The sequence below is a fragment of the Anoplopoma fimbria genome, chromosome 15 (genome assembly GCF_027596085.1).
Source record: "Anoplopoma fimbria isolate UVic2021 breed Golden Eagle Sablefish chromosome 15, Afim_UVic_2022, whole genome shotgun sequence".
NCBI lineage: Eukaryota > Metazoa > Chordata > Actinopteri > Perciformes > Anoplopomatidae > Anoplopoma > Anoplopoma fimbria.
In genome coordinates this window covers 16,904,926-16,930,249 of record NC_072463.1, presented here as the reverse complement: position 1 = coordinate 16,930,249, position 25,324 = coordinate 16,904,926, and the positions used below count along the sequence as shown (strand labels likewise).

Below are 25,324 nucleotides of genomic sequence, written 5' to 3'. Positions count from 1 at the left end.
ATGGGGAAAATAGATTGCAAATTAAAGTAGAGAGAGAGAGCTGAATACATAAAAAAAAATAAAAATGAAAGAAAATGGAGTGCAAAAAAAATAAAAATTGTGTAATACAATAATTTAAAATAACTATCTGGTTTTGAAGTTGATAAATAGTGTAATACCTGTTATTTAATGACAAAAAGCAGAATATATCTGTACCCAGCAGTGTTAATTGTCTGCGGCCTATGAGCGGCTCTGATGCATCCTCCTCACATCCTCCCTCCTCCCTCCTCCTCCCAGAAGACTCCTCTCCTCGGACCCTCCCACATGTGTGTGTGTGTGTGTGTGTGTGTGTGTGCGCGCCTCGGATGACATCACTGCTTTAAATATTCCCGTTGCTTCTTCCCAGCCGTCCTTATCATAACCCCTCCACCAGCACACAGAGCCTCGCGGTCTCACCATGCGTTTGTAGCCGAGCTCCTGTTTAAGTCGAGCAGACTAAGGAGACTTCTGTCCTCCGTCCTCCTCCTCCGGGAAGAAAAGAAAAAAGAAAAGCGTCTACCGGGCTTCAGTGCGGAGAAAAAAAAAACCAACAACCCCTCATAGAGGTGGAGAAGAGGACCGAGCTAAGTCGGGCGTGGTGAGAAAGAAAGAAAAAAACCTCATCTTTGTTAGAATAAACTTTAAAAAAAAAAGAAAAAAAAACTCATCTTTGCTAGAATAAACTTCAAAAAGCCGCAATGTCTCTGTCGGTGCCGCAGAACGGAGTGAAGGCGGACAACGAGCCCGTGATCGAGCTCTTTGTGAAGGTAAGACTGGAAGTTTGTCTTTTTTCCTTTTTGAGGAACTTCAGTGCAATGTGGTGACGGTGTGTCAATAACAGGGTTGGTGTTGCTATATTATTTTTATTCTAGGGTTTAAGATCCATGATCCCCCTCTCTGTGTCCATGTGGAGCCTGCAGGGTCACAGGCAGGCTTTCCTCCTGTCCTCACCATGCTGCAAAACTGGGCTCTTAATTCATTAACAAAAGCCCAGTGATTAGTGCACCACAACACACTCACTACTGTACCACGTGCTGCCTTGGTGCAGTTTCATTGTTAATGCTATAAAGCTGTCTCAGAGTGAGGATGAGCCTTTAGTCGATACTAGGGAGGACTGAAACCAGCCATTTGAATGTTGAGTTGATTGTTGGGTCACCATGTCATCACTAAGTCTGCCAGTAAAGATGTTTGTGAGACAGATTAGTTCTAGTGATGCTGATGCTATGATATGAAGGAGAATTGTGGTGTATTGTTGTCTTATGTTGCAAATATGAGCCATCATTGCATTTGTTGACATTGGTTGTTATTTAATGCCCATATAACTCTCAGTGGTTCCTTCTATAAAGCACAATACATAACATTTAGATATGTGATGATATATTAGGGAGCGTTTATGGACTTTTTTTTTTTTTTTTTTTTTTACCTTATAAGATAATTATTTGTACATGTCATCAGATTAACAGCCGTCCCTAAAGCTGTAAACATAAATCAATGTGTTTGTGACGATGGTGATGGCGGAGGGGTTGAGAATGGCTGTTTTCCTTGTCTTCAGCCTGCTGCTTTGCAGGGCGGGAAAATGGCAGAGGGAAGAAAAAAAAAAAAAAAAAGGGGGAGCATGGGGCTGGGACAGGGGGGAGTGGGAGTGGGCGGGAGCTTTGGGGTCCTGACTGAGCACTCAATAGTAATGATGATGGCGTATAGCCCTGGGGGGGGGAAGCATTTGTAAATGCAATGGATGATCTGGTACTCCGTTAGCTCAGGCTCAGTAGAAATACTAAAAACCTCCTCTGTCCTACTTGAATTGTTCCAGTTGTGTTCTTAAAGGGAAGCCTTTGTTGTGAGGCACTGATGAGACTGAGCAGCAGGCCCTGCAGTGACGTGGCCAAACAAATTGAAACGAAGCTGGCCAGCGGCACCAATTCTCTTCATTAGAGGTTACATCACCCCCCCGGCCTGGAAGCTTTTACACATGAGGCCAACCTTCTCCTCTCAGCCCCCCCACCTCCCCCTCCCTCCCCCTCCCTCCATGAACTGTGTGGTCGGTTGTGCACGGACCGTTTCTTCCATTGCATCTTTCCGCGATGTGTCCGTGTGCGAGATAGCCTTTCATCTCTATCGCCCGTGCGTGATTATCCATTATTGAGGCAATTGTTCCTACTTCGCTGCATATAAACACATGTCATGGGTGACAATAGGTTGCCATAGGCACGCTACTGTGAGCCGGTCCTTCTGGGAGCAGCTGATAACGAACTGTGTGTGCTCCCGGCACACAGGAGTGTCAGATCTGTCAGGACGCCACCACATATCAAAGCTGACTAATTATGCTTCTAGGACACGAGTTCCCACTGGGTCTGTAAACACTGTTTACCCATTAAAAGCAGCTGACTGTCCCAGTTCAGAGGTACTTTGATGATCTTGCAACTTTTCCACCTGTAGTGTTTAGAGCTACAGCTGTCCCGTCGCTATGGGAACTCTTTACATTGTGCTCATCTTTTGAAGGGCGTGGACGTGAAGTTTGCCATTGTCAGTTTATATTGCGCTTGTTTGCAAATGAGCGTGATATAATGACTTTATAAGAGGGAGGATGGACCCTTGACCTCATCACAGGGCAGCAGATTAGATATTGTTTTGCACATATGAGCAGGAGGTGGTGTGCTGTAGAGGGTGACTTCCCAAGCATCCACCCATGTCGGTTTCGCTTGGCAGCTCCACACATCACATGGTTGTAAGATGTAACCTGAGATCCTGAATCTGATGGACAATCTTATGTGCTGTGATAGTATGAAAGGGTGCAGCTGTATGTAATGATGTAGAATTATTGTTATAGTATTTGAAATCTTTCCACCTATAAAGTCCTTACATCCATCTCTATTGATCACAGCCCTACCTGCTCTGACATCTGATTCTTGGTGTTTTAATGTGCATAATTCTCATCATTTAAATCATTACAAGTATGCTTATGTTTTCATTACAGTTTCACAAAGCAGCGTAGTGAGTCATTCTCCACCAGCATATGAGGGTGAACAGAATATAGATGAGTCAAAAGGAACAGTCAGGCTCTGCTTGTAAATGCGCCTCTTGGCTGCAAGTGTGCCAAGTTCACACTACCCCTTTACAAAAACCTTCTGCTGCCTCATCTACACTCTTGCCAGCAGTAACAGCGGAGCCAGTAAACATGTTGGAGGAGTGCTTTTTAAGTCTGGATGGCACAAAAGGCCCGTCTGTGTTTGTGTATGTCCTTCAGGACAACTCCATGGGAACCGTTGGAGACGGAAGCCTGCATCATGCCGGAGTAAAAAGGGACTAAACTCTGTAAGAATGAACGCTCAACACACACCACTTCCCTGGACATGAGAAAATATGTTACGCTTCGTGCGTCGCACCCTGAACTCTTGAGTCCAAAGTAGATGCTGTTCTTTACCGTTTATTGTAAAGGCCTTGGAGAAGAGCTGCTCAAGTCATATTTCGCCACCAGTTGCAACATGTGACAATCAGATGCTCCTATTCACGCCTTGTGAGGAGCTTTTTTTTCTTTTTTTTTATGGCAACACAATCACCCTTTACAGCACTTACTGTGCTCTAGTTCTATTGTAGCCAGTGGAGTACTGCTTCTGTTATAGGAATGGGTAATCAATAGAGCAGTTTGTATTTTCCCGAGCACACAGCAGTGCTGCAGTCAGCAGTGTGAGTTAGGGGACAAAGATTAATGGCTTGTTACTGTTGTAGAGTGCCTTGCCGTCGCTGCGAGCTGTTGTTCCTGCGGCCCTAATCGATGTGGCCGTGTGTTGTTGTTCTTATTATTATTATTATTATTATTATTACAACAGTTTGAAGAGGAGCTATTGGATCAAGCTTTGCATATTTACTGTGGCACATGTTCAGAAGTACATTTTGTGTTCTTGTCAATAGAATAATTTGTTCTTGGCTTGTGTCTGAATTAAAAATGTGCTCTGTGAAATGATGTTGTGCGGATATATCCCCAGGAAAAGCTAATTTTCCCTGTTATGAGCAGGAAGCGCTTGTCTCATTTGTGCTGCCAGACCAGGAAGCCAACGTCTAATGAGGCATTTTTCCCATGAGCTCAAGGACAGGAAGTGAGGCCACCCTACAACAACATGGATCCGAGACTTTGAAGATTTGATCCCAACAGAAAGACCTGTTAGTTTATGGACTGGTGTGTTTACTTGATTAGTCCGTGTCCGTCCCCCTTCAAATGAGGAGAATCTGCCCTGCTCGTTACACATGTAACTCAATCACACTCAACGTGATCCAGTCTGCTTGTGTTTCACCTGCTCCGTTCTTCATAGCAGAGCCTTCTGAAGTGTGTGTATATAACCTAAAGCATAGCGCCTGAATGTGGAGGATTGGATGACAGGGGCATCTCTCCTGACTCATCGTACCTCCTTCAAGCTGCACACTAGAGTTTCCCCAAATACCCATCTTGGCTTGTCTTTCAGAACCTGGTAGACACATCAATGTACACTCATGCAAACTGAAAAGTGTGAGCGTGAGCTGTTCACCTCACTAGTTTTGCATGTTTAATTTTCATCATGTTTATGATGACAGGGACCGAAAGTCAACTCAGGGGAGAGAGAGAGAGAGAGAGAGAGCTAGCTTAAGAATGACAGATGAGGCCAGTTTGTGGGGCCACTGTGCAGGCTTTTGCTGCCATGCATATCTGTCGTGTGCAGTAACAGCATGCCTGCATTGTGTCTGTGCCAAAGGGTTGGTACCCATTTGTCTAGACGAGACAAGCGTCCTGAGGGAATTCACAGGATTTGTTTAGGTTCGAAATGAACAATTTCAGCCCTGTACAGTGACGTTTCCGATGCTATCGCTTTTGCATATTTTGTGTGCAAAAGCGGGTGGATAGTTGGAGCTGGTGCCGACCTCCGTTTGCAGCTCGGTGTTTGTGTTAGGCATTTGAAACAACAGTCTGAGCGAGGTTGGTTGTTGTTTCATGCTCATCTCCCACATGGCTGTCTGTTTGTTTTTCCGTCATTCTGGATGTGAATTACTCATCACCAAACACCCGTCCTCTGCTTCTAGAAACCTGAACTGGTTGTTTGTCTTATCTCCTCTGCACTGAGACTAAAATCAGTGGTTATAACATCGTGGTTATGCAGTAAGCCTCTTTTAGACTTTAGCCTCCAACTTTCCACATAACCCCTGTGGTTCTTGGACGGCGCTCCAGCACAGTAGGCCTTGTGTCTGACGGGAAGTCGCGAGGTTTCCACTGAATGATGTCAGGCTGAGTCAGAGCCACACCAAGGATGTGATGGCGTTTACATATTCCAGCAGGATCTGACTCCTCTCTACACTCATCTCTCTGAGCGTGGGCTCAGGACTCAGAGCTAGTCATTCAGTCATGGGACCTTAATACCTTTTTGGCGATGGTCGAAATCAAGTATTGCCCAAAGGGGGCATTAGGTGCCTGGTTGAATTCATACTCTTCTTTGCTTATTGTTTGATCATGTGGTTTCTGGCTTAAATAGTCATTTTGCCAGTGTTTAGACTTTATTTGTTTAAGAAATGTTCTTGAAAGGCTGCTTGGGTTCTTTTGTGAAATAAGGATAAGGTTTTGTAGGAAAAAAAAGGTTGTATTACTCAAAGTAAGTTGTCCATTAGTTGCATGTTTTGTCCTCTTAACTTCTCAGATTGTCTTATTTCAGTACATTTCTGAGAGCCAAAAAGGTAAAACTATTATTTCACAACATAGCAGATTGAAGAAATTCTGCAGAATATCTTCCTCTTTTTTCTATTCCAGTTAGTGTCTCATGAACCTCTCAGATTTATTCTGTGACCCACTGGAGGTGTTATTGACCTTCAAGTTGGGAGTCACTCACATAAAACGGCAACTTCTTTACAATTTAGAAGCTACAGCCAGAGAATAGATGGTATTTTTGCTTGAAGAACGAGTAATTGATTGAATAGTAACCAATGAATCTCCTATCTGGCTCTATACCATAGCCCTATTCAGATAGATCATCTTTAGCCGAGTTGTATTTTCCTGAAGCCTGAAATTCTGAACACTCGTCTTGTTTGTCCAGACATGTAAACAATGAAAATATGTCAGCAGCTTGAAGCTAGAAATATAGTTAGTGGCTTTCCAAACCTCTCTAGTGTTTTGACAGTCTGTAATTCATGCTGATGACCTGGGTTCTAGTATCTACCCTGCTGACATGCCCTTGAGCAACGCATTGAATCATTCCAAGAGTAGGGCTGTTGTTCTGTAGCTGCCCTCGACCTCTGACAGATGAGTCCAACTGCTCAGTGAAGTCACAGTCCTAACTCCAGCCCCAAGACTGTATACTTGTCCAGCAAACATAGAGAAGCGTTGCCATGACATTACCATGGCTGCCCACTCTCAAACGGACATTCCTGCTGCGTGTCAGAGCAGCAGCAGCAGCAGAAGAGGAGGAGGAGGAGGAGGAGGAGGAGTAAAGCTGCAGCACATGTTATATCGTCAATTCCTTTTTCGGTCAAAGTGTGGCTTGAACTCGCTGAGCAGCCCACCCAAATTTAGAACATGAAGTGTGTTGGGGAGGGTAAGGCAGGGCGGCCATGTTACTAAAATTAGGCTGTGAGCAGAGACTGGGATGAGGGCAGGGCCCAGTCTGAACAGGATCCATTGTCCCTGAATGCTGACTACTGTAAAGTGGTCTGTCATCGTCAGTCTAGGAAAGGGAAAGTTCTGTCTTAAAGAAATATTGGAGGAATTTAGGATAAGATATGGGGTTGGGTCAAACTGCTCTTGCATTTTTATATACCGTCTCATTACCTCACATTTTATAGGACTTGCCTTTTTGTGACTGTTAAAAGCGCACATACCTTCAAGGGTGTACATTGTCATATTGTGTCCCAACTAAGTAGTTAAAGTCTCTTTTACCCCTGAGATGTTAGGAGTTGGTCGTTAAAACAGCGGCTACATGAGCATAGTCCTAGGGGAAACGATAAAGAGGAGGTGAGAACACTGTGTGTGTGTGTGTGTGTGTGTGTGTGTTTTTTAAAGACACCACTGGTCCTCTTGCTGACTGAGGTCTCATTGTTCTGCTGCGGGATCACGCCAGCCTGGACACAACCTCCTAGATAGCATCCGACTTGAGCATGACTCACACCGTGCACCGGGCAGCTGTGTGTGTGTGTGTGTGTGCGTGTGTGTGTGTGTGTGTTTGGCATTAGATAAACAAGCATCTGTTGACTCACGGTCCCTCCATTGAGCCTAAATAAAGCTTGAGCGTGTGTTCGCGGTAGTCAGCTGCCATTGCTGCTTCTGTGCCCCAGACGCTATTACAGCCGCTCCACATTGGAGGAAATCAGTGTATAAAATCTCTGTGAAAGATGGTGTAACCGTCTGCAAGATGTGAGTCATTTTTGACACGGGAGAAAAAAAAGGGGGAGGAAGAAAGAAAAAAAATCCCCGTAGATGCTGCTTGTGTCTTGTAATCACACTGCTGCTCTACTTCTTGGGGAGTAAGGAGGAGTAAGGGGAACTCTTTTTAACTGCCATGCTTTGCCTTATAAGGGCCCGCTCGAAATTATAAGTGTTATTTTTATTGGGGTGTTTTTTTCCCCCCTTGCTAACTGGCGATGACGTACCTAGAACTCTACAAACAGAAAGGGCTTTGTGTTGTTGCTAAAGTTTGAATGTCTCTGGAAAGTGTTAGTAAGGTGGAGGGGTGTTCTTCAAACTCGTTTTTTTGGGGGCCTTAGGCTTCATATCAAAATCTTGTTTTGATTTTCGTCATCTAAGGAGCTTCTTTGTAATGTTATTCAGCATAATTATTGCTGACCGTCGCCTGGCTTGAGTCCTTAACAAGGCAGACGTTTATATGTCACAGGCAGCGGAAACGCAGCTCGGACCGCATCGTCACGTAAACTAAACAAAGCACCCTCCTCGGTGGGAGTAACAGGACATTTCTGGAATAGTTCCCTCCCTCCCTGAGTCTACCGAGGGGCCCAGGATAAGGGGAGAGGTGGAGGAGGAGGAAGAGGAAGAAACAAGCAACAAGCAGCGGGACAAAGAAGCACACAGCCACTAGCTTGCTATCTTTTCTCTTCCTCCCACTTAAAGCTTCTATGACCGCCTGCTCCCCTTCACGTCTATGATACCTAGTTTCCTCCCTATTTGCTCCAATAGGTCTCCCTCTAGCTTGTCAGTCTATTTCTCTCTGCAGCAGATCCCTGCTCTCAGTGTCTTTGGCAGACAGCTGCAGACCGCTGTGCTGCAGACTCCAGAGAGTAGGAGCGCCGCCACGGCTCCGTGGACGGACAGAGAGAGAGGGAGAGAGAGAGAAAGGAAAAGAGAGCAATGTCTTTCTCAGCTGCTGCCGCTGCATTCTTCTCAGCCACTTGAGATGCAGAACTTGAGCTCAAAAGCAGCTCATTGTGTTGAAGTACAGTAAACGGCTTTTGATTTTCAAATGACACTGGGTGGTGTGGTTTGATCATTTTTTTTTTTTTTTTTTTCCCCCCTCCCTACAGAAGGGGAGCTCACCTGTGCGTTGGTAATCCATGTGTCCGTCCATTGCCATGGGAACAGTCTCTGCGCTGTCAGCAATGAACGTCCCTCTGTAGGCGCAGCGCTGTAGGGGAAAATGGGAGTAATCCTCCCATTGATGTCTTTCTGATCTGCCTCAGGATCAGCTAATACCAGTCTTGTGTAGTGATGGCCATGATATCATGATACCCACAACACTTTAAGGCCGAAGCTTTATTTCGGAATTGAATCATGTAAGGTGAAAGGGGGGAGGGGGGGGCTTTTATTTGCCGAACAAAGGCAGTGATCTAATCCAAGCTTTTCACATATTGAATTCAGAAGGGCTGGGGACAGGGAGAGGGACAGGGAGAGGGAGAGGGAGAGGACAGTCGCAGTACAATGGGAGCCAGCAGGCAGATCAAACAGAGCCATCCCACTGGGCGTCACACAGAGGACAACAGCAGCCAGCCTGTCCGCACCAGCAAGGAGCTGCTGGACTGACTGAACCCCTCCAGAACAAGTCCACTATTGAACACGAATCAGATGCTGCGTCTCTGCTGTTAAACAAATATTCTGTCAAGATAGTGGTCCAGCTCAAACTGATTTGAATCTTTTTTTATTTTTTAAATTTAATTCAGTGATCTTTGCACGTCTGTGTGAGAACACAGTTGATTTGTTTACGTCTTTTGCATAACTCCTATAGTCACGCTTTGCATGTCACCTCTGCAGGATATATGCAGAAGTGAACGGGAAATGAGGAGTGACTGATGACCAAACCGAAACAATATTCAGCCATTTCACAGACGCTCTGCTACAGCGATACACTGAATGGAGAGGTGCATTCCGGAGCGCCGGTACTTGAATGACCTCCATGCTTGTCCTTGTGAATAGATGAATAAGGTGCACTCTTTATTGGCCCTGGACAAAGGCGTACCTCAACAGACTTTGTATTCACAGAGCCACGTAGCGCTGTGCCATGTCTATCATAAAGGTTGTGGTATGTAGGAGGAGAAATAAAGATATCGTAAATGAGTCTCTACATTTTGCCATTATGTGGTTTAACTAAAAATGAAATGGTCGTTCTTGGAGCAGACATTATTGTGCAGCTTAGCAGATTTCATTAAGATACTGTGCGAAGCTTAGTTAAATAAATGAAATGCTTAATCTTCCTTCTGAGGTAGAATCCAAACCATATTTGTCCTCTGCTACACTCTCCTCGTACATGGCTGTGAGTTGAGCACAGAAGTGGGGGATAATTTAGGGCGTTGGAGAGAGACAGGAGTGAGTGAGACAAAGAGATGGATTTGTGCTGGGACGGCCAGAGATATCTCTGACAGTTTGCAGCAACCTCCCATGGCCCAGTCTGTTTCCTGCTGTGAGTGTGATAGCTAGACAGAAATCACTGCTATTGTTTCTTTTTTTTCTCATCAGAAAATTAGCATGTTGTATTTCAAACATCTCTTCCCTGTCCTGTTTTTTTAAATTTTATTTTTTTTTTACATCTGGGCGAACAGATCAGCGCTCGTCATTGATTTGACGGACGCACACGCCACTTCCACTGATGTCATTCCCTGCTGCTCGGCCTTGTGTTTGTGCAGTCTAGCAAAAGAGGAAACAAGAGGCGGTCGCAGTCTTAATCACTCCAGAGGTTTCCTCTTACTCTTGGACAGTAGCTTTGCAGATTAATGGAGGGGGGTGAAGTGTGCTGAAGTATTTAAAACAAGGGGGTTTACTCTCTCCCTCCTACTTAAAGTCTTTTTTGAGGGCAGCCTGTAATGTGTATGAAAGAGTCATTGTCTGAAATGGGCACTCTCTGGGTGAGTGCAGTAAAACGCCCCCGGGCCATAAAGGTTGTGCAACAGAGATGCAATCTATATGGAGATTGTCAGCTCGTTTCGGTCTCCGCGTTAAATCCAAAGGCTATCAGTGGTAGAAACCTGTTGCAGATGTTTTCAACATTCTTTGTCTGCTATCTTGTGTTTTTATGCTTGCACTAATTAAAACCCTCCTTAGGATTGTACTCAGTCGTCAGGAATGCTACCTGCAATATACTGCTGATAGTGTATCTACTCTCATTCTAACTTAACTTTCTGCCTGTGTGTTTATTGAAGGCGGGAAGTGATGGAGAGAGCATCGGGAACTGCCCCTTCTCCCAGAGACTCTTCCTGATCCTGTGGCTTAAAGGAGTCGTCTTCAACGTCACCACAGTGGACCTGAAGAGGTGAGTCCTCCTCCTCTTTCTTCTTTATCTTCCTCTTCCGCTGCTTGTCCTCCTTTCATTGGCCATTCGACCAGAATGATAAAATAAATCTTTTTCTGGGTGTTTCCTTAGCTGCTCCGAAACGCTTTGATCCAGCCCCACCTCTTGACACACTCGCTTCATCCTCACTGCTTATTTGGTTTTCCCATGACCCTTTCTCAGGCTGGGGGGAAAATCTGAGGAAAAAATAAACATACCGACTCTGGAGAGGCTATTTAAGGTTCTTTCTCTGCTCGCTTCCTGTCTAGATTTTGGTGGGGACATGTTATTTTTTTTACCACAGGCATCAGAAAACGCAGATCCTCTGTAATTCTGACTGCTAGTGAACGTCCTTTCACACGTGGATGCCAGGACCAGAGGCTCTTTACCAAACCCGCTATGTTTCTGTATGATTCATCTAAACACTCCCTAAATGTTTTTCCACTCGCTAAGGCAGGACAGGCAAGTGCCGGATTATTTTTCAGACGTGGTCAATATGGATGTCTGGTTTTATATGACCGGTCTTCGTCACGTGCCTTTGACTCAGAGATTCGAGATTTCTGCCGTCTTGTTCCAAACCCTGGTTCATCCGCGTGACAGCTGGTTCCTCGCCGGGCGTCTCCTCCTCTGGGAAATGGAGACAACTGCTTGCTGGCAAAACATAACAGAGATGTCCTTGATAAATACTGGGCCACTTTTGTCCAGCTAAAAGAAGGAAAGCAGTGCCTGCACTTTCAAGATGAGTGCATAGGCTTAGGTATATTTGCATATATGTTCCCTAACAGAGATGGCGTGTAACATACAACAGATCTTGCTGATATCCTGTAAAGGGCCATGTGGGATGGGTCATCCTTCACTAGTAAAAAAGCTTTTGTTCAGCGAGCGTGACTAGTTTATTTTTTATTTGTTTCCAGAGGAACAAGTGATCCAGGCTTTGCCTTTTCCCTGCGATATCCTGTCTGTAACCTTGTGTAAACATAAAGCATCTGTGCATAAGAAGGCGTGTGTTTGCCATATTTATGGCTCTTTTTATTGTTGTATTTAAATGGGACAACAGCGCACGTTGTTACACCTGTAAAATGTCACATGCCTCTGCCATAGGGTGAAATGTTTTATCGCCCCAGAGCTTCTGAAGGCTATCGTGTTAATATTTGTTTCTGTGAATTTCAAGACAGTTTATTGCCCAATGAGTTATATCAATGGGTGAGGTTTCCACTTCCCCTCTGCATGCCAAAGAGTTGAAGTCATTTCCCATTTTTGGTGCCCTCGGATAGCTTCTCCCAAAGCTCGGCCACCATTCAGAACGTCACCATAACCAAAAAAACAGGAGCATTTGAAAAGTCTGTATGGTTACGTGTTGTTGCTAGTAACCTCAGATCAAAGAGGATTCACGCTGTCTACTGGCTAACACCAATCTGTTTCTCTAACAGACACTGCTGTGTGGTGTGTTGTCTTTATGCTGGAGGGACTTAAGCGTCTGGGCTCTGTGGATTTCACATGTCTGTTGTGTTCTCACTGCTCATTCAACACATGCTCATTTTTGTTTATGTGTGTGTGTGTGTGTGTTATGTGTCAGTGTCCTCTGCCTGCCAGAGACATCTGGTACGAAATGTGCTGGTTTGAAGGCCGCAGAGAGAAAAAGAGACGCACAAACACACTCACAGAGATAGACCAACAAACCCAATGTGTTATGAATCTTGATGAGTCTCATTTACAGTGCATAATTATGTTTGTTTATATATATATATATATGGGAATAACAGCTACTTTTACTTTTACTATTAGGTCCACATGCATTGTAAAGATGTTTTAAATTGGTTGCATGGCTTTGTTCCGTTTGCTTCTGTGCACTAAAGTTGCTCCACTTCTCTTCCAGGAAGCCAGCAGACCTCCAGAACCTGGCCCCGGGCACACACCCCCCCTTCATCACCTTCAACGGCGAGGTCAAAACCGACGTGAACAAGATCGAGGAGTTCCTTGAGGATGTCCTCTCTCCTCCCAAGTGAGCCCTTTCTCATCGCCCTGGCTTTGCTTTGACACACTGCTGTCATGAGCACGCTGTTGTTTTAAATGCTCAATTAGCATGTGATGAACGATAGAGACCGTATATGCATTTAAATTGAGGAGAATGATTAACTTTGAGGATGTGGCTTACAATATATTATTTATTTTTTACTTATTCTTACCAAAACGCTCTCACATCCTCAAAAATGGGTCACAGATATATACTCAAAACATTTTTTAAAAGCTAAATAATTTGCCTAAAACAGCTGAGCCCTGTAGTTTTTAGCAAACATTACTCAAACAGGAGTAATTGCACGTGTTAAGAGCTACTTTCAGCTGCAAAAAAATATACATTTTGAGCTCTAGTGAACATTTACAGCAGCAGGACGCTGTTTCTGGTATTTACTATAGTGTTCATGTTAACTCTTGGACAACATCTAGAGAACATCTTGAGAAATATGATATATCAGGGTTTGGCTGTGCAAAAAGTGCTTTTTAATATGTTTGTTGTTGATTTTGGTCCTTTTTTTTTTTTTTTTTTTTTTTTTTTAAAGAGGTTAATGAGGATTACAGTAAGCAAAATAAAGAACATTACTAGAATTAGCCATTAACCCCTACATAAATACATCCATATATATGCGTTTGTGTATTAACTTGTATGTGTGCTTTTGTGCAGGTACATCAAGCTTGGTGCAAGACACCCCGAGTCAAACACAGCTGGTATGGATATCTTCGCCAAGTTTTCAGCTTTCATTAAGAACTCAAAACCAGATGCAAATGAGGGTAAGCTACGTGTATATGTGTGTGACACACAGACACACACACACACACACACACAGACACACTTGTTTGGATACGCTGGTTAAGAGCAGAGATCCAGAAACCTACCAATTGTGCAATTGTGGGAGAGCTCTCTGGTTGCTAGGCGACATTGGTAGCCCTGCCCTGATTGGTGGTTTTACAGCCTCACACAGGAACACAGAGCTTTTGTTCCTCTTGTCCTCATGCTCCCCGTCTCACCTGCTGGAGCTCTCTGGAAAACCGCAGAGCAGCTTTCCCGACTATTGCTCACAATCTCATCCCTCCTGTTCTAGAGTCATGCATATCGGACCCCGCTGTGAGAGAGGGGGTCATTTCACAAACACAACAGATAAGATTATTGGAAAAATATGTAGTCTATTGTCTCGTAGAATCTGCGGCATCCGGGGTGAAACAATTTGTGGAATTGATTTCCCCTTGAAGGATGTTAATGGTATTCACAAAATACCAAGATTCTGTATCATGTTGTGTGGGCGTCTCCCCACCCTGGGAAAATATTGAACCATCGTGAGCTGGATGTGAAAACTAAGGCTGTGTCAACACTGTTTGAGGCAGAATCTCATGGTTCATTGATAAGTGCTGTCCAGCGTAACAGGGTGGTCTGCTGTTGCACTCCTCGATCGAACATTCATGTCATATTTCCCAACAATAGAATGAATTGTTAATGATCGATCCATAGACGGATGGAGATAGGGTGAGGACAAAGCGTAACACCTGTTCAATGAAATGCAATCCTTTGAAATGTATGGTGTGTAATAAGCTTTAAATAAGCTTTGTTACTGCAGCACATTATTGTAGCACAATGCTATTGTTGTAGGTACCCATGAGGTGTCTTTTCCCTGCATTTATAATGTACATATTGTACAAGTACAGAAGGGCTTGTCTCTTGATGAAATGCTGCCCCCATGTGGTTGGACAACATATTATCAGGAGGAGGCCTCAGGAAAAGGCTTGATCATTTAACACTTCTAAAATATTTTTTTTGCTCGTATGGGATATATATATATATATATATATATATATAATTAAAACCCTTAAAAATCTCTTGTATCTCCTTGCAGCTCTGGAGCGCGGTCTCCTGAAGACGCTGCAGAAGCTGGATGAGTATCTCCGCTCACCACTGCCCGACGAGATCGACCACAACAGCATCGAGGACGTCAAGGCCTCCAACCGCAAGTTCTTGGACGGTGACGAAATGACCCTGGCTGACTGTAACCTGCTGCCCAAGCTGCATATAGTCAAGGTGAGCAAGGGGGGGGGGGTTAAACATCACTTAATAATCAACCACAGGTGAATCACCTGTATGTTCATGCAGGGTCGTCAAAGGACAAAAGGTCACCAAATTTCATGAAACAATAAGGGACTTCTCAACAAAACGGGGGAGGGTCAATGAGATGTCAGTCAGTCAGTCAGTCAGTCAATCAAGATAGATGTATAGATATTCCTTTATTGATCCCCATGGGGGAAATTGGGTAAAAATCAAGATCCAGTTGTTACACACCCACATGCTTTAGAGAATGAGTTTAATTAGGCAAAATAGGTGAGTGTTGTCATGAGGGTGAAAATAGGTAACATTTTGGTCATATCTTGGATGCTAAAAAGAAAAACTAATATGAGCTGCTTTTTCCACAAGCCACATTTTATATTGTTACAAAATATGTTGATGCAACTCTATAGGGCTGCAAATATTGATGATTTACCTTATTGATTTTTATCTTGAAAATAAGTATTTATTCTCAAATAATTATTTACTCATTTGTTTTATATAAATAAATATAAAATTAAAAAAATGGCCATCACAATTTCCCGATTTCTTAGTTGATGCCATCAAATATCTTGTTTTGTCTGGCTAACAGTCCACAGCTGAAAGGGATCCAGTTCTCAATCATGACGATAAAGAAAAGCAACAAATCTTCATATTTTAGCAGCTGGAACCTTTTTTTATAATTGAACAATTACTGAAAATTGTTTATTGATGAATTTTCCGTTGATCGACTTGTATTGTGCGCTTATCAACAGTGTTGCATTGTGGGGAATAAAGTGATTCATTGGTAAAAAAAAAAAACGGTTGGATTATTGTTTTCTAAATTCCTCCAACAAATATAGAAATAAAAATTTTTGACAGATGATTTTTTGCATCACAGTGCTTCACAAAGACTGAATGGTCTATTTCTCTGGTGCTCTTGAGTTCATAAGAGGGTTCATTGCTCATTTGGTGAGATGTCTTAACTTCTGATACCTTCCTCCAGGTGGTGGCCAAGAAGTACAGAGGCTTTGACATCCCCAAAGAGATGACGGCCATCTGGAAGTACCTGAACAACGCCTACACGCGCGAGGAGTTCACCAACACCTGCCCCACTGACAAAGAGATCGAGATAGCCTACGGAGACGTTGCCAAGAGGCTGGTCAAATAAGCTCCTCCCTCCATCCCTCACCCCAACTCTCTCCACGCTCCAAAACACCTCCCCCTCCCAAGCAATGGGACTGATGTGCTCTTTCACGAGAAAGAAAAAAAAAACTCTGGACTTCTTTTCCTTCTCTCCTCATCTAGAGCGAAAAAACCCAAATGCATGAACCCTTCTCGATCATATTGTTTTTTCCCACCTTTTTTTTTTTTTTTTTTTTTTTTTACAAAGACCTCCTATTTTAGTTGATTTAGCAAAAAGGTCACCATTGTTTCACCTTAATTCATCATTAAGTGCTTTTGATTTTTATTTAGCTGATGAATGTCGTGAGGCGGTGAAGAAGCAGCCAGACATGTGTATCAGTGCTTATCAATGTTGGGAGCCTCATCAAACACACTCTCTGATAAGTGACCTTCAAGCTGACCTCCTCTCTGTGAGGTCACGAGCCGTCGTTGATTTTCTTTTTTTCTTTCTTCTGTTGTCTGTTTAATATTGAATAGCTCTTTCTAGGATTGCTTTAAAACAAATACTGAGCTTTTGGCGTATTAAGAGGCATTGTAAACAGTGTTCACGCTTCAGTGTTTTTGGCTCAAGTATTTGGCAGGTTTAAGCAGAATCTAATCCAAACATGAGTGGTCGACATATCAAGTAAAGAGATGCTTTTAATTTTCATGTTGAGCTGCTTAAAATACATCAAAACAATTGTAACAGCAGGTAAAGCTACCTGTTATCCATGCTCTGATTTCCTCATTGTCCCATGAAGGCAAACGTTTCGTAGCTCAGCTCAGTAGAAGTGTAGGGAGTTTCCTGTAGCCGCTGCAGAAGTAACAACTCAGGACAAATCTGATCTGAAATATTAAACCATATGTAGCTCACAGATTTTGAAGGATGTGTAGATGTCAGTGGCCTTTTGTCAATCACCACAGCAAAGCTTCTTTTGAGAGTCTTTTGGCCGTGCTGACTGTAGCGGTAGTTTGTATTACACGTGGCGGACCAAAAAGAGGCACATTACACTGGTCTCACTGTGGATAGGATGACTCCAGCTATGTAAACATAAAGAGAAACCACACACTCACTGTTTCCCACTCCGTAGCATACAGAGTGAAGGACACTATGTGCAGTCAGGCACCAGGAAAGGCGACACGAAATATATTTATGACTAAAGGACTCGAGGAGGGTAGTGAAAAACCAATAGCTTTCTCTTCAGTGTGTAGACTTCTCTCTGCGGAAGTGAATGTATGTTACGATACAGTAGCTCCAAAAGTGCTTTAGTGCAGACTAAGCAAAACCTGTTTTTGTTTTCTCCCGTTTGCCATATTTGTTTTTTTTCAGACATTTGTTATTAAAACAAATTTGATAAAAGAAAAAAAGGAATTGTAAATATTTGTTTTGATTGCTCAGAATCCAATATGTAAATTTTATGCATTTCATCAGAATCTTTTGAGGAAAATGGGCTAATTTTTTGCCTAGTTGGATTTTAATTCTAGATAAACCATCTCCTCTTTGCCTTACTTGTTTTTCTTTCTGCGGATGTTTTGCAGCACAGTTTTTTCAGAATGAATTTCATTACAACAATTTTGATGTTGTACGAAGGAAATATCCAAGCTATGTCATGGCTTTTTTTTTTTAACAATATTGACTGAATTGAAATAAACATATTGGCACTCTGACTTTTGTTTTGTTTTGTGTGTTGACAGTCTTGTCTTTTGCTTTAAGAGAATGGGTTACCTTTGGTCCTCAATTGTTATTACGGCCTCCATTTTTTTAGATAACTAATCATATCCCATAACAAAGACCTAACATCCAAGAAGTTAATGCACATAGCAATTAAAACTAAGCTACTTTGACTGAAGTCATAATGTAATTGTCACTCCAGTGGCTCATAAGCAGCCATTTATCTATAGTCTTTAACTTCTTTACAGTTAAGCTTGAGGGTTCTTTCTTACCATTGGAAACAGTTTTAAACTGTCTTGTTTCTAAAATGTTTAAGCATCCTGTGGTCCTGCATAGTTGTCATGGAGATGACAAATGGCCATCTACATTACCCGAGTAAAGTAGTTGGTTACTTAGTTACTTAGTAAGTAAAGAGTGAGTTGGGCACTGAGTTGAGAAGTATTTGGTAAAATTCAGTTATTTCAAAGGCTCATTCATTTATTATTCATAGTTTTACCACTGCAATGTGTCAAAATTCCTTCATTGGGGAAAAAGGCATATTGCACCAGTCCTCCATCTTTCCTAAAGCATCAGTGTAATTGATGTTAAATTTTGCACTGGAGTGACATAAAAGTTACATGAATTTAAATGGAGATATTCAAACTGAAGTTTTGTCACAAATCAGGTTTGTACTAGCTTTAGGACCCATAATGAAAATGGCAAAAAGCTGATTTTATCATGCATTTAAAAAAACAAAAAAACAGATCTGTGTCAGTATTACAGGGGAAATACATATTCAGACCATTTTTACACGCAGCATGAACTCGGCCCATATTTCACTATTTCACCGTTTCTTTTCATTATTAAACTTTTTAAAGGAAAAATCAATTGAAAAATGAACTTAGGGGTATGTATCATCGTAATAATACAAAAATCATATTAGGTTTCTTTCTTTACTTTTTGTTTATCTCTTATCCCACTGATACCAAAATACAGAAACGTTTGGGAACCCCTGAGCCAAAGCATGTTTGTTTACAGCTCTCTCCCTCTCCAAGGAATGTCCCATGTGGGTGTCCACCCAGTGTGGGCTCCACCTCCCCGTGAAGACGCCCTCTGGCTGTCGGCTCGATCATGTTTTTCAGCCAATTCCCTACTGTTCCGATGCACAAACAAGTCTGTTCTGCAAGGCCGACGGCGGGCCAAGTTTCGCAAGAGATTTAAAAGAAAGGAAAAAAAAAAAGGTATGGGGGCGTTCAGTTATTTGGATGCTCTCCAGATCATTAAAGTGTCATGTTTCAACCCCAGACATTTGCTACTCCCTTACTGGTGAACACGGAGACACAGTCTCTACTTGAAATTCACAGGGAGGAAAACCCACCCATAAGCAAACAGACAGACCTGTGTGTGTGTGTGTGTGTGTGTGTGTGTGTGTGTGTGTGTGTGTGTGTGTGTGTGTGTGTGTGTGTGTGTGTGTGTGTGTGTGTGTGTGTGTGTGTGTCGTGTGTCAGTGTGAGGTAAGAGAAGACACAACAAGGCTGGCTATCATTCAGACCACACATTCATTACAAGCAGGGTGAGTGCATTAGTGTAATTGGGTAATGAAGGTGAGGCCGGTAGGGGTTGAGTATTGTTTCTCAAACATGTTGACTGTGTACGCGCGTGTGTGTGTGTGTGTGTGTGTGTGTGTGTGTGTGTGTGTGTGTGTGTGTGTGTGTGTGTGTGTGTAAAGAGCAGGGCTATATTACACACCATGAGAGGGAGCCAACAAGTCAGCTAAACTCACACACGGTTACAGTCCCAGTTGCTTCCTTGGGTTTTTCTTTGTTAGGATGAGAAAACGTGGAGTGCAATTTCTTTACCCTTGACATACATCTGTTGCCATCATGCTTTCACTTTAACAGGTAAATCAACCAGCTGTGTAATTTTCTGCAGTGCCAGTTCAGTTTGCAGGTTTTACACAACACCCATTTATACAGCTGGCTAAATATTGACACTGGTAAAGTAGCTCGCTCAAGGGTACACAGTGATATCCCAACTGGGTTTTGGACCTACAATGTGTGAAAACCCTACTTTGCATATGGACTCTGTGCACCTGAGGTTTGATGTGGCTTCATAGTTTTGTGTTTAGGTTTACGCTGTTGATTGATGGCACACAGGAATATATGTAGAAAATTCATGTCTGCAAGAACATTGGGATTATCTCTCAATTTATTTAATATTTAATTTATTTATGTGAATTATCTTTTATTATAATTATCCATAATTTTCTTTTCATACACATTCTCTAACCTCCACCATGACGGCTAAATTAAAAGAAAGGATGAATGTTATTTTCACTGCCAGTTTTCAAAGTTTACTATGGGCGACAGGTAAGGCCTGACATTATCCGTTTAATATATGAGCCTCAATAGCCGGACTTTATGGTGGTTGTAGAGGAGCTGGAGAGGCGACAGCAAACAATATTTTAAGTAGGTGTGCACATACATAAATCTTATTTTTTTTAATTGATAAATATATCATAAAAATAAGTTAAGAGAATTATAAGGCAGTGGTTTCATGCCTTTAGTGACCCCGTATAACAAAGCAAAGTCCATTTGTGGGCCATGCTAGTCACATTCGTTTACAGCTCATAACCAGGTCAGACAAAAGGTCATTTTGTAAGAGTGAGTTTTTTTTGAAAATCTGAGACTTTATGATGTTATTCGTCAATTCACAAGAATTACACAACAATTAAGGACGTAAAACCAAAATTTTATTCGTTGCATTTTTACGCTATTTTCTCCTGCTTATCACCTTGTGACCCCTTAGATTTATCCTGTGACCACTTGTTGGGCCCCGACCTCCCGATTAGGAACCAAATGCCGATACGGTGACACTAAGCCCTGATACTATGTGGGGAGTTGCCTATCATGATTGTAATTATGTGTCCATGAAAACATTAATTTCCTATGTTTTTGCAGTTAGGCCTAGAGCAATCAACTAATTTAAATTTAAATAAGGAAACATAGAATATGTGACGTCAGGCACCCAGAAGCCACTCTTGTGCTTCATGGCCCACCTTGAAGCCTATTAAAGGAGTTTGTAGCCGTCTAAACAAAGTATAAAACAGTGCACTAGTGTGTAAATTAACTATTAACATTAATAATGGCTGCATTCCACTCAGGTGTTCTCAAGAGTTTCTGTACAGCAGGCCTTCAGGCTGGCTCAGTGACAGGATCCTGGCACACTGAAATGGAACCAACCCATAATTAATGTTATTAGTACCACATCATTATGTTTGCTGGTGAGAAAGGGCTATAAAAGATTCAAAAAAAAGGAATTGATATGACACCATTGTAATTGCATTCATGGCTGCTCGCCACAGTAGCTCGTTAACATTCAAAAATAGCTGGTACGCGTCCACACAGGTCTTGAATCACTCATTAGCTAATGAGCCAATCAGAGCCGAGCAGCGGGAGACGCGCAACACAGCGGGCTGCCTGTTTGACGCACGCACACACCGCGCGCGCGTGTGTGTGTGCGTGCGTGCGTGTGTGTGTGTGTGTGTGTGTGTGTGTGTGTGTGTGTTTGTTGGCCTGCGGTGAGCTTTCAGGCGTTTCTACCGCACTACTGTGAGCCTCACAGGCCCCATAATCACTCCCATGCCCTTTATCAGCTCCTCACGTCTTCAGCAACGTTGGCCTTTATTCAAAAAAGTATGTTGGCGACCCTTCCAAAAATACTCGTCGTCTGTGAATAGTTAAGCACGAGCGCCGAGGCCCGTGTCCACGCTCCATAAAGGTGTGTTTTTCTTGCCAAACTTCTTCCACGTCGTGGTAGGAGCTGTCACTGACCCATCATCCTCTCTGTTCTTGTTTTTTTTTTTTTCTGGCAGCCACACAAAGGTTTTTGTCCAGTAGGCATATAGTTACACAAACATGGGCTCATACACTGTCGATGGAGTGATGCAGAGTGGCACACTGCAGGAAACTCTAGAATATTCCTTTACAGTTGGTATGTTTCTAATGGAGTTAAACTGCAGTGAATCTCAACACTTTGGCAATTGTTTCGGTGTCAGGGCTAGAATAAATGGTTGGTGTGCCATTAGAGGTGTGTTTTTAAAAGGTTGAGTTCACTTAAAGTACCCAAAAGTATATATACAACAGCTAACATGTCTTCACGTGAGCAGTGTCCAATGTTAACTGTGGATAATCCAGAAAACTATAAACAGCAGTGCTGGAGAAAGTCGTCATATTTGACTTCAATTTAGTAGCAAAACCAAACCATGTATCAAAAGTACTACATTTTACGTGTTAAAAGTACCTCTTTTTATCAGCAAAATGAACAAAATTGTTCAAAGTAAGTACTGATATTGCAGAAAATGACCCCTGTGAGGGTCATGCTGTTACTACTGGTTTATCCTTACTGATGCTTTAGTGCAATAGTAGGATTTTATTGTTGATCCAAGTAAGTTTTTCATACTTTTTAGCATCTTGATCTATAACAGTGCATCAATATGTACTCTAGTAAAGTACAAATACCTTAAATCCAGTGCTTGAGTGAACACACTTGCATTCCACTGCTGGTGAGATTCTTTCTGTAGATGTTTAAACATAGTTTTTTCTTTCAGCAGCATATCTAAAATTCCATCTTTCCTCCTTTGTGTCAGGGTAGACGCAGATGGATATCTCAAAACCTTGGCAAAGGAAACCAAAACAACACGGTCTGCATGAATAGGTCCTGTCACAGGTAAGTCAATTTGTTTTTTTGTTGTAAATTGCTGCTATTTGGCTATTTGGTTGACCACAGTTTCCAAAGGTTGTGAATTTCAATTAAAGGGATACTCTAGTAGTGTTTCTTCAGTGTCTATCCTCTTTAAGAGGCAGTCTTCCATTGGGTGCACGCTGCCAATGCAACAAAACGCTGTCACTCCTTATTTGAGCATTGCGAGGGTCCAATGTTGCCATACAAATGGAGTTCATAGTGGTGTTCATTGTAGCATCAGCCACCCCATCAACTCCCCGACCACCAAGTAACAGCGCAGCGTATCTGCCCCGCTCCAGTGCCTGCCATCAACCAGTCAGGGTGGGTTTTTGTGTGCTCACATTGTTTATTTTAGCCCTCATTAAAATGTGGTGGGGTGGCTTTCTCTCTCCGGGGCTCAGCGGCTACTGTGGTGGGGAGATAGGGAACTGTGGTGGTACCCCCTTGGGCGGCCCACAAAAAGGCTGCCTCACCCCCTTCCCATGCTTGCCACTCACCCCATCTGGGTCCTGCAGTCACACTCTGTGGCAGAGCTGCGGTTAACTGCGGCTGCTGGCTGGTAAAGAGGCACAATGAGGGTTCAAGGATACAAAAATGAAGAAGGAAAAGTGCTGTTCACCACCTACGCCACTAGAGGGTGCTCAGCCACAGTGAGCCAAAAGAGGGGGCTCCTTTAACCTGGCAGTAGCTATTCTCCGGGGAGTTTGTTTCTTATCTCCTTTACATGCTCAGCACTTTTTCACAGGAAGCATGAGGGAGGTTATGTGTGTGAGGGATAAGGAGAGATGTGGGTCTTAAAGTAAGTGGTTTAAAAGAGAAAAAAGGGCAACTATGAATCCCTGTCAGCTGTGTACTTGAAAAGACACCTTGTGACATCAGGTATTTCATGCCTCCAGGGGCCTTTGTCCAGGTTGTTTAGTCTCTTTATAACACTACAATGGTGGCCTGTTTTATTTTGTCTGCGACGGGAAAAACTATTAGACATAAAAGACTTTGCTCTGTCAGCAGCCACACCCCCACCTTAGCTGCACACAGAGGAAGACTTACCCTTGCAGTTTATGTTATGTTAGTGTGTCAAAGCCCACGGCGAATATATCTGTCTGGTATGTGGTGAATTATTGCTGTGTCTGTGCGCTTGTGCATGCGTGTAACACTACTTTGTCGGCATGTGTGTATTTTTTCCTTTTTGTAAAAAGAATCAGGAAACGTCTGTTGGGTGTGCTGATAATCCCAGGTGTGTGTGTGTGTGTGTGTGTGTGTGTGTGTGCATTGGAGACGGTGTGCCTGAATGTCTTTGTGCTAAAGTGAACTAGCAGGTTCCCTTTCAGAGCCGTATAGCACATCTAGAGGGAAATAGAGGAGCTCTTTGAAGTTTTGGTTCTGCCATCCGTCTCCAGCTCACTTGCTTTCTTTTCATGCCAGCCATTGCGGAGGCCAGGCATCGTTAAAGAGAAACGCCCCGAAAGGCTCCTCCCCGCCCGCGTCGCCATGGTAAAAATGACAACAGGCTACGCTCACGTGACGCTACTGACAATAACGCTCCTCTCTGTTTTAGTTTTTGGCTTTTGTCCTGTCTGTGATGCCTTAAAACAGTTCCAGTACAACCAAGATGATAGAGAGTACAGTAGAAAGAAGTGAGCAGAGAAGCCTCTGGCGGAAGGCAATTAACTTCCAGGCAGCCGACGTTAATGGATGTTTGCGCCCACGCTGCAGGTGCCGGCCCTCCGTCCTCTGGTTACTCTCTGATCTAAACCTAAGTGTCTCCTTTACTCGCCAGCAGCCATAGAGGATTGCTGTGACATTTAGCTTTAACACTGAAGGAGGAGGAGGAGGAGGAGGAGGAGGAGGGATATATTGATTGCCCTAAGCTGCTCCTTCATAGCCTGCATGCATGGTTTGTGTTGGCTAAGCCCAGGCCTAATGGCTTTTAGACTTCCATTAGGTCGTTGCAGGCAGCGTGGTTTAAGTCAGTAACAAAAGGCTCTGTCAGAATGCTTTAAGCTTTAATAAGACAGTCCGTGTTACCTCTCCAGCCTGTCAGATCATCAGGAACGCACAAGTCGAGATCGCGAGGCCAAAAAAAAGGGCTGATTTTACTGGCGTCATTATCGAGCGTTCCTTTGGCTTCGCTACTTTTTGGTAAGCCACCGAGCCGGATTAGCTTTTGGTCTTTTGGGTATTTGTCTCGATTGAGCAGTGAAAGCCGCGGCTCACTCACCCCGTAAACTCGCGGCGTCCCTGGACTTTGTGTGCAGTAAAAGTCCCGTCTCACACTGACAGACATGTGAGGAAGTGCCAGGAGCTGTGAACGTTCGTACGGTTCACTTAACGAGGAGAGACCCATGGTTTGCTAAATGGGAGAGGGTCTCGGTAGGAATGGGGTTAGAAGTGCATTTGTTTGGTGTTGTATGGCAACAGAGCCGCAGGCCTAAAGCGGCATGAAAGGCAGCGATTGTTGGGTTTTTGGGGGATTTTCTTTTTGTTGTTGAGCTGTTTTCTGTTCTGCTCCTAAAACCATCTTGTTTTTATAAAAGTTGTTTATTAGGAGCAAGGTCCCTCTCTTTTGCAGAGAACGGCGCTGTGGCCCACACTGTTTCTACTCCCTATAATTACGGGGTAGGTTTGGCTTTGATGGCTGGCGTTTTGATATGTAGAGAGGCTGCACATATCTAATATGAGCATGGGTTGACACACATGCCAGGATATGCTCAAACACATGCACGTATACACTTACTTCTCAAACTGAATTTCATACATGAACTGGGATCACGTTGGTTTGATTCTTTTTCACCGGCCTGTGTGTGTATTTAGCTTCTTTTGCTTTCTGGATATCGTGTGGTGTGTTTCCCCCTGGTCTGCCTGTCTTTACTGTGTCCCTGCAATCCCTCAAAGTCCGAGGCTTTAATGCATCGCTTACCGTGTTTTTCCGCCAAGATGACTGTCCCTTTGCCGGGAAGGCATCAC

General features: G+C 43.3%; 1 protein-coding gene across 1 annotated transcript; it reads left to right on the top strand.

Moving 5' to 3' along the window:
- Positions 1-339: 339 nt before the first annotated feature.
- clic4 (chloride intracellular channel 4) lies at positions 340-17,627 on the top strand. The gene is made up of 6 exons (XM_054613583.1): positions 340-785; positions 10,609-10,718; positions 12,613-12,738; positions 13,417-13,523; positions 14,621-14,802; positions 15,809-17,627. Exons 1-6 carry the CDS (start codon positions 717-719, stop codon positions 15,971-15,973), a joined length of 759 nt encoding a protein of 252 aa, XP_054469558.1. The 5' UTR covers positions 340-716; the 3' UTR covers positions 15,974-17,627.
- The last annotated feature ends 7,697 nt before the right edge of the window (positions 17,628-25,324 follow it).

Coding starts and splice junctions, on each gene's coding strand:
- clic4 (XM_054613583.1), top strand. CDS start 717: ATGTCTCTGTCGGTGCCGCAGAACGGAGTGAAGGCGGACAACGAGCCC. Junction 12,739..13,416: donor GATGTCCTCTCTCCTCCCAA/GTGAGCCCTTTC, acceptor GCTTTTGTGCAG/GTACATCAAGCTTGGTGCAA. Junction 13,524..14,620: donor AAAACCAGATGCAAATGAGG/GTAAGCTACGTG, acceptor ATCTCCTTGCAG/CTCTGGAGCGCGGTCTCCTG.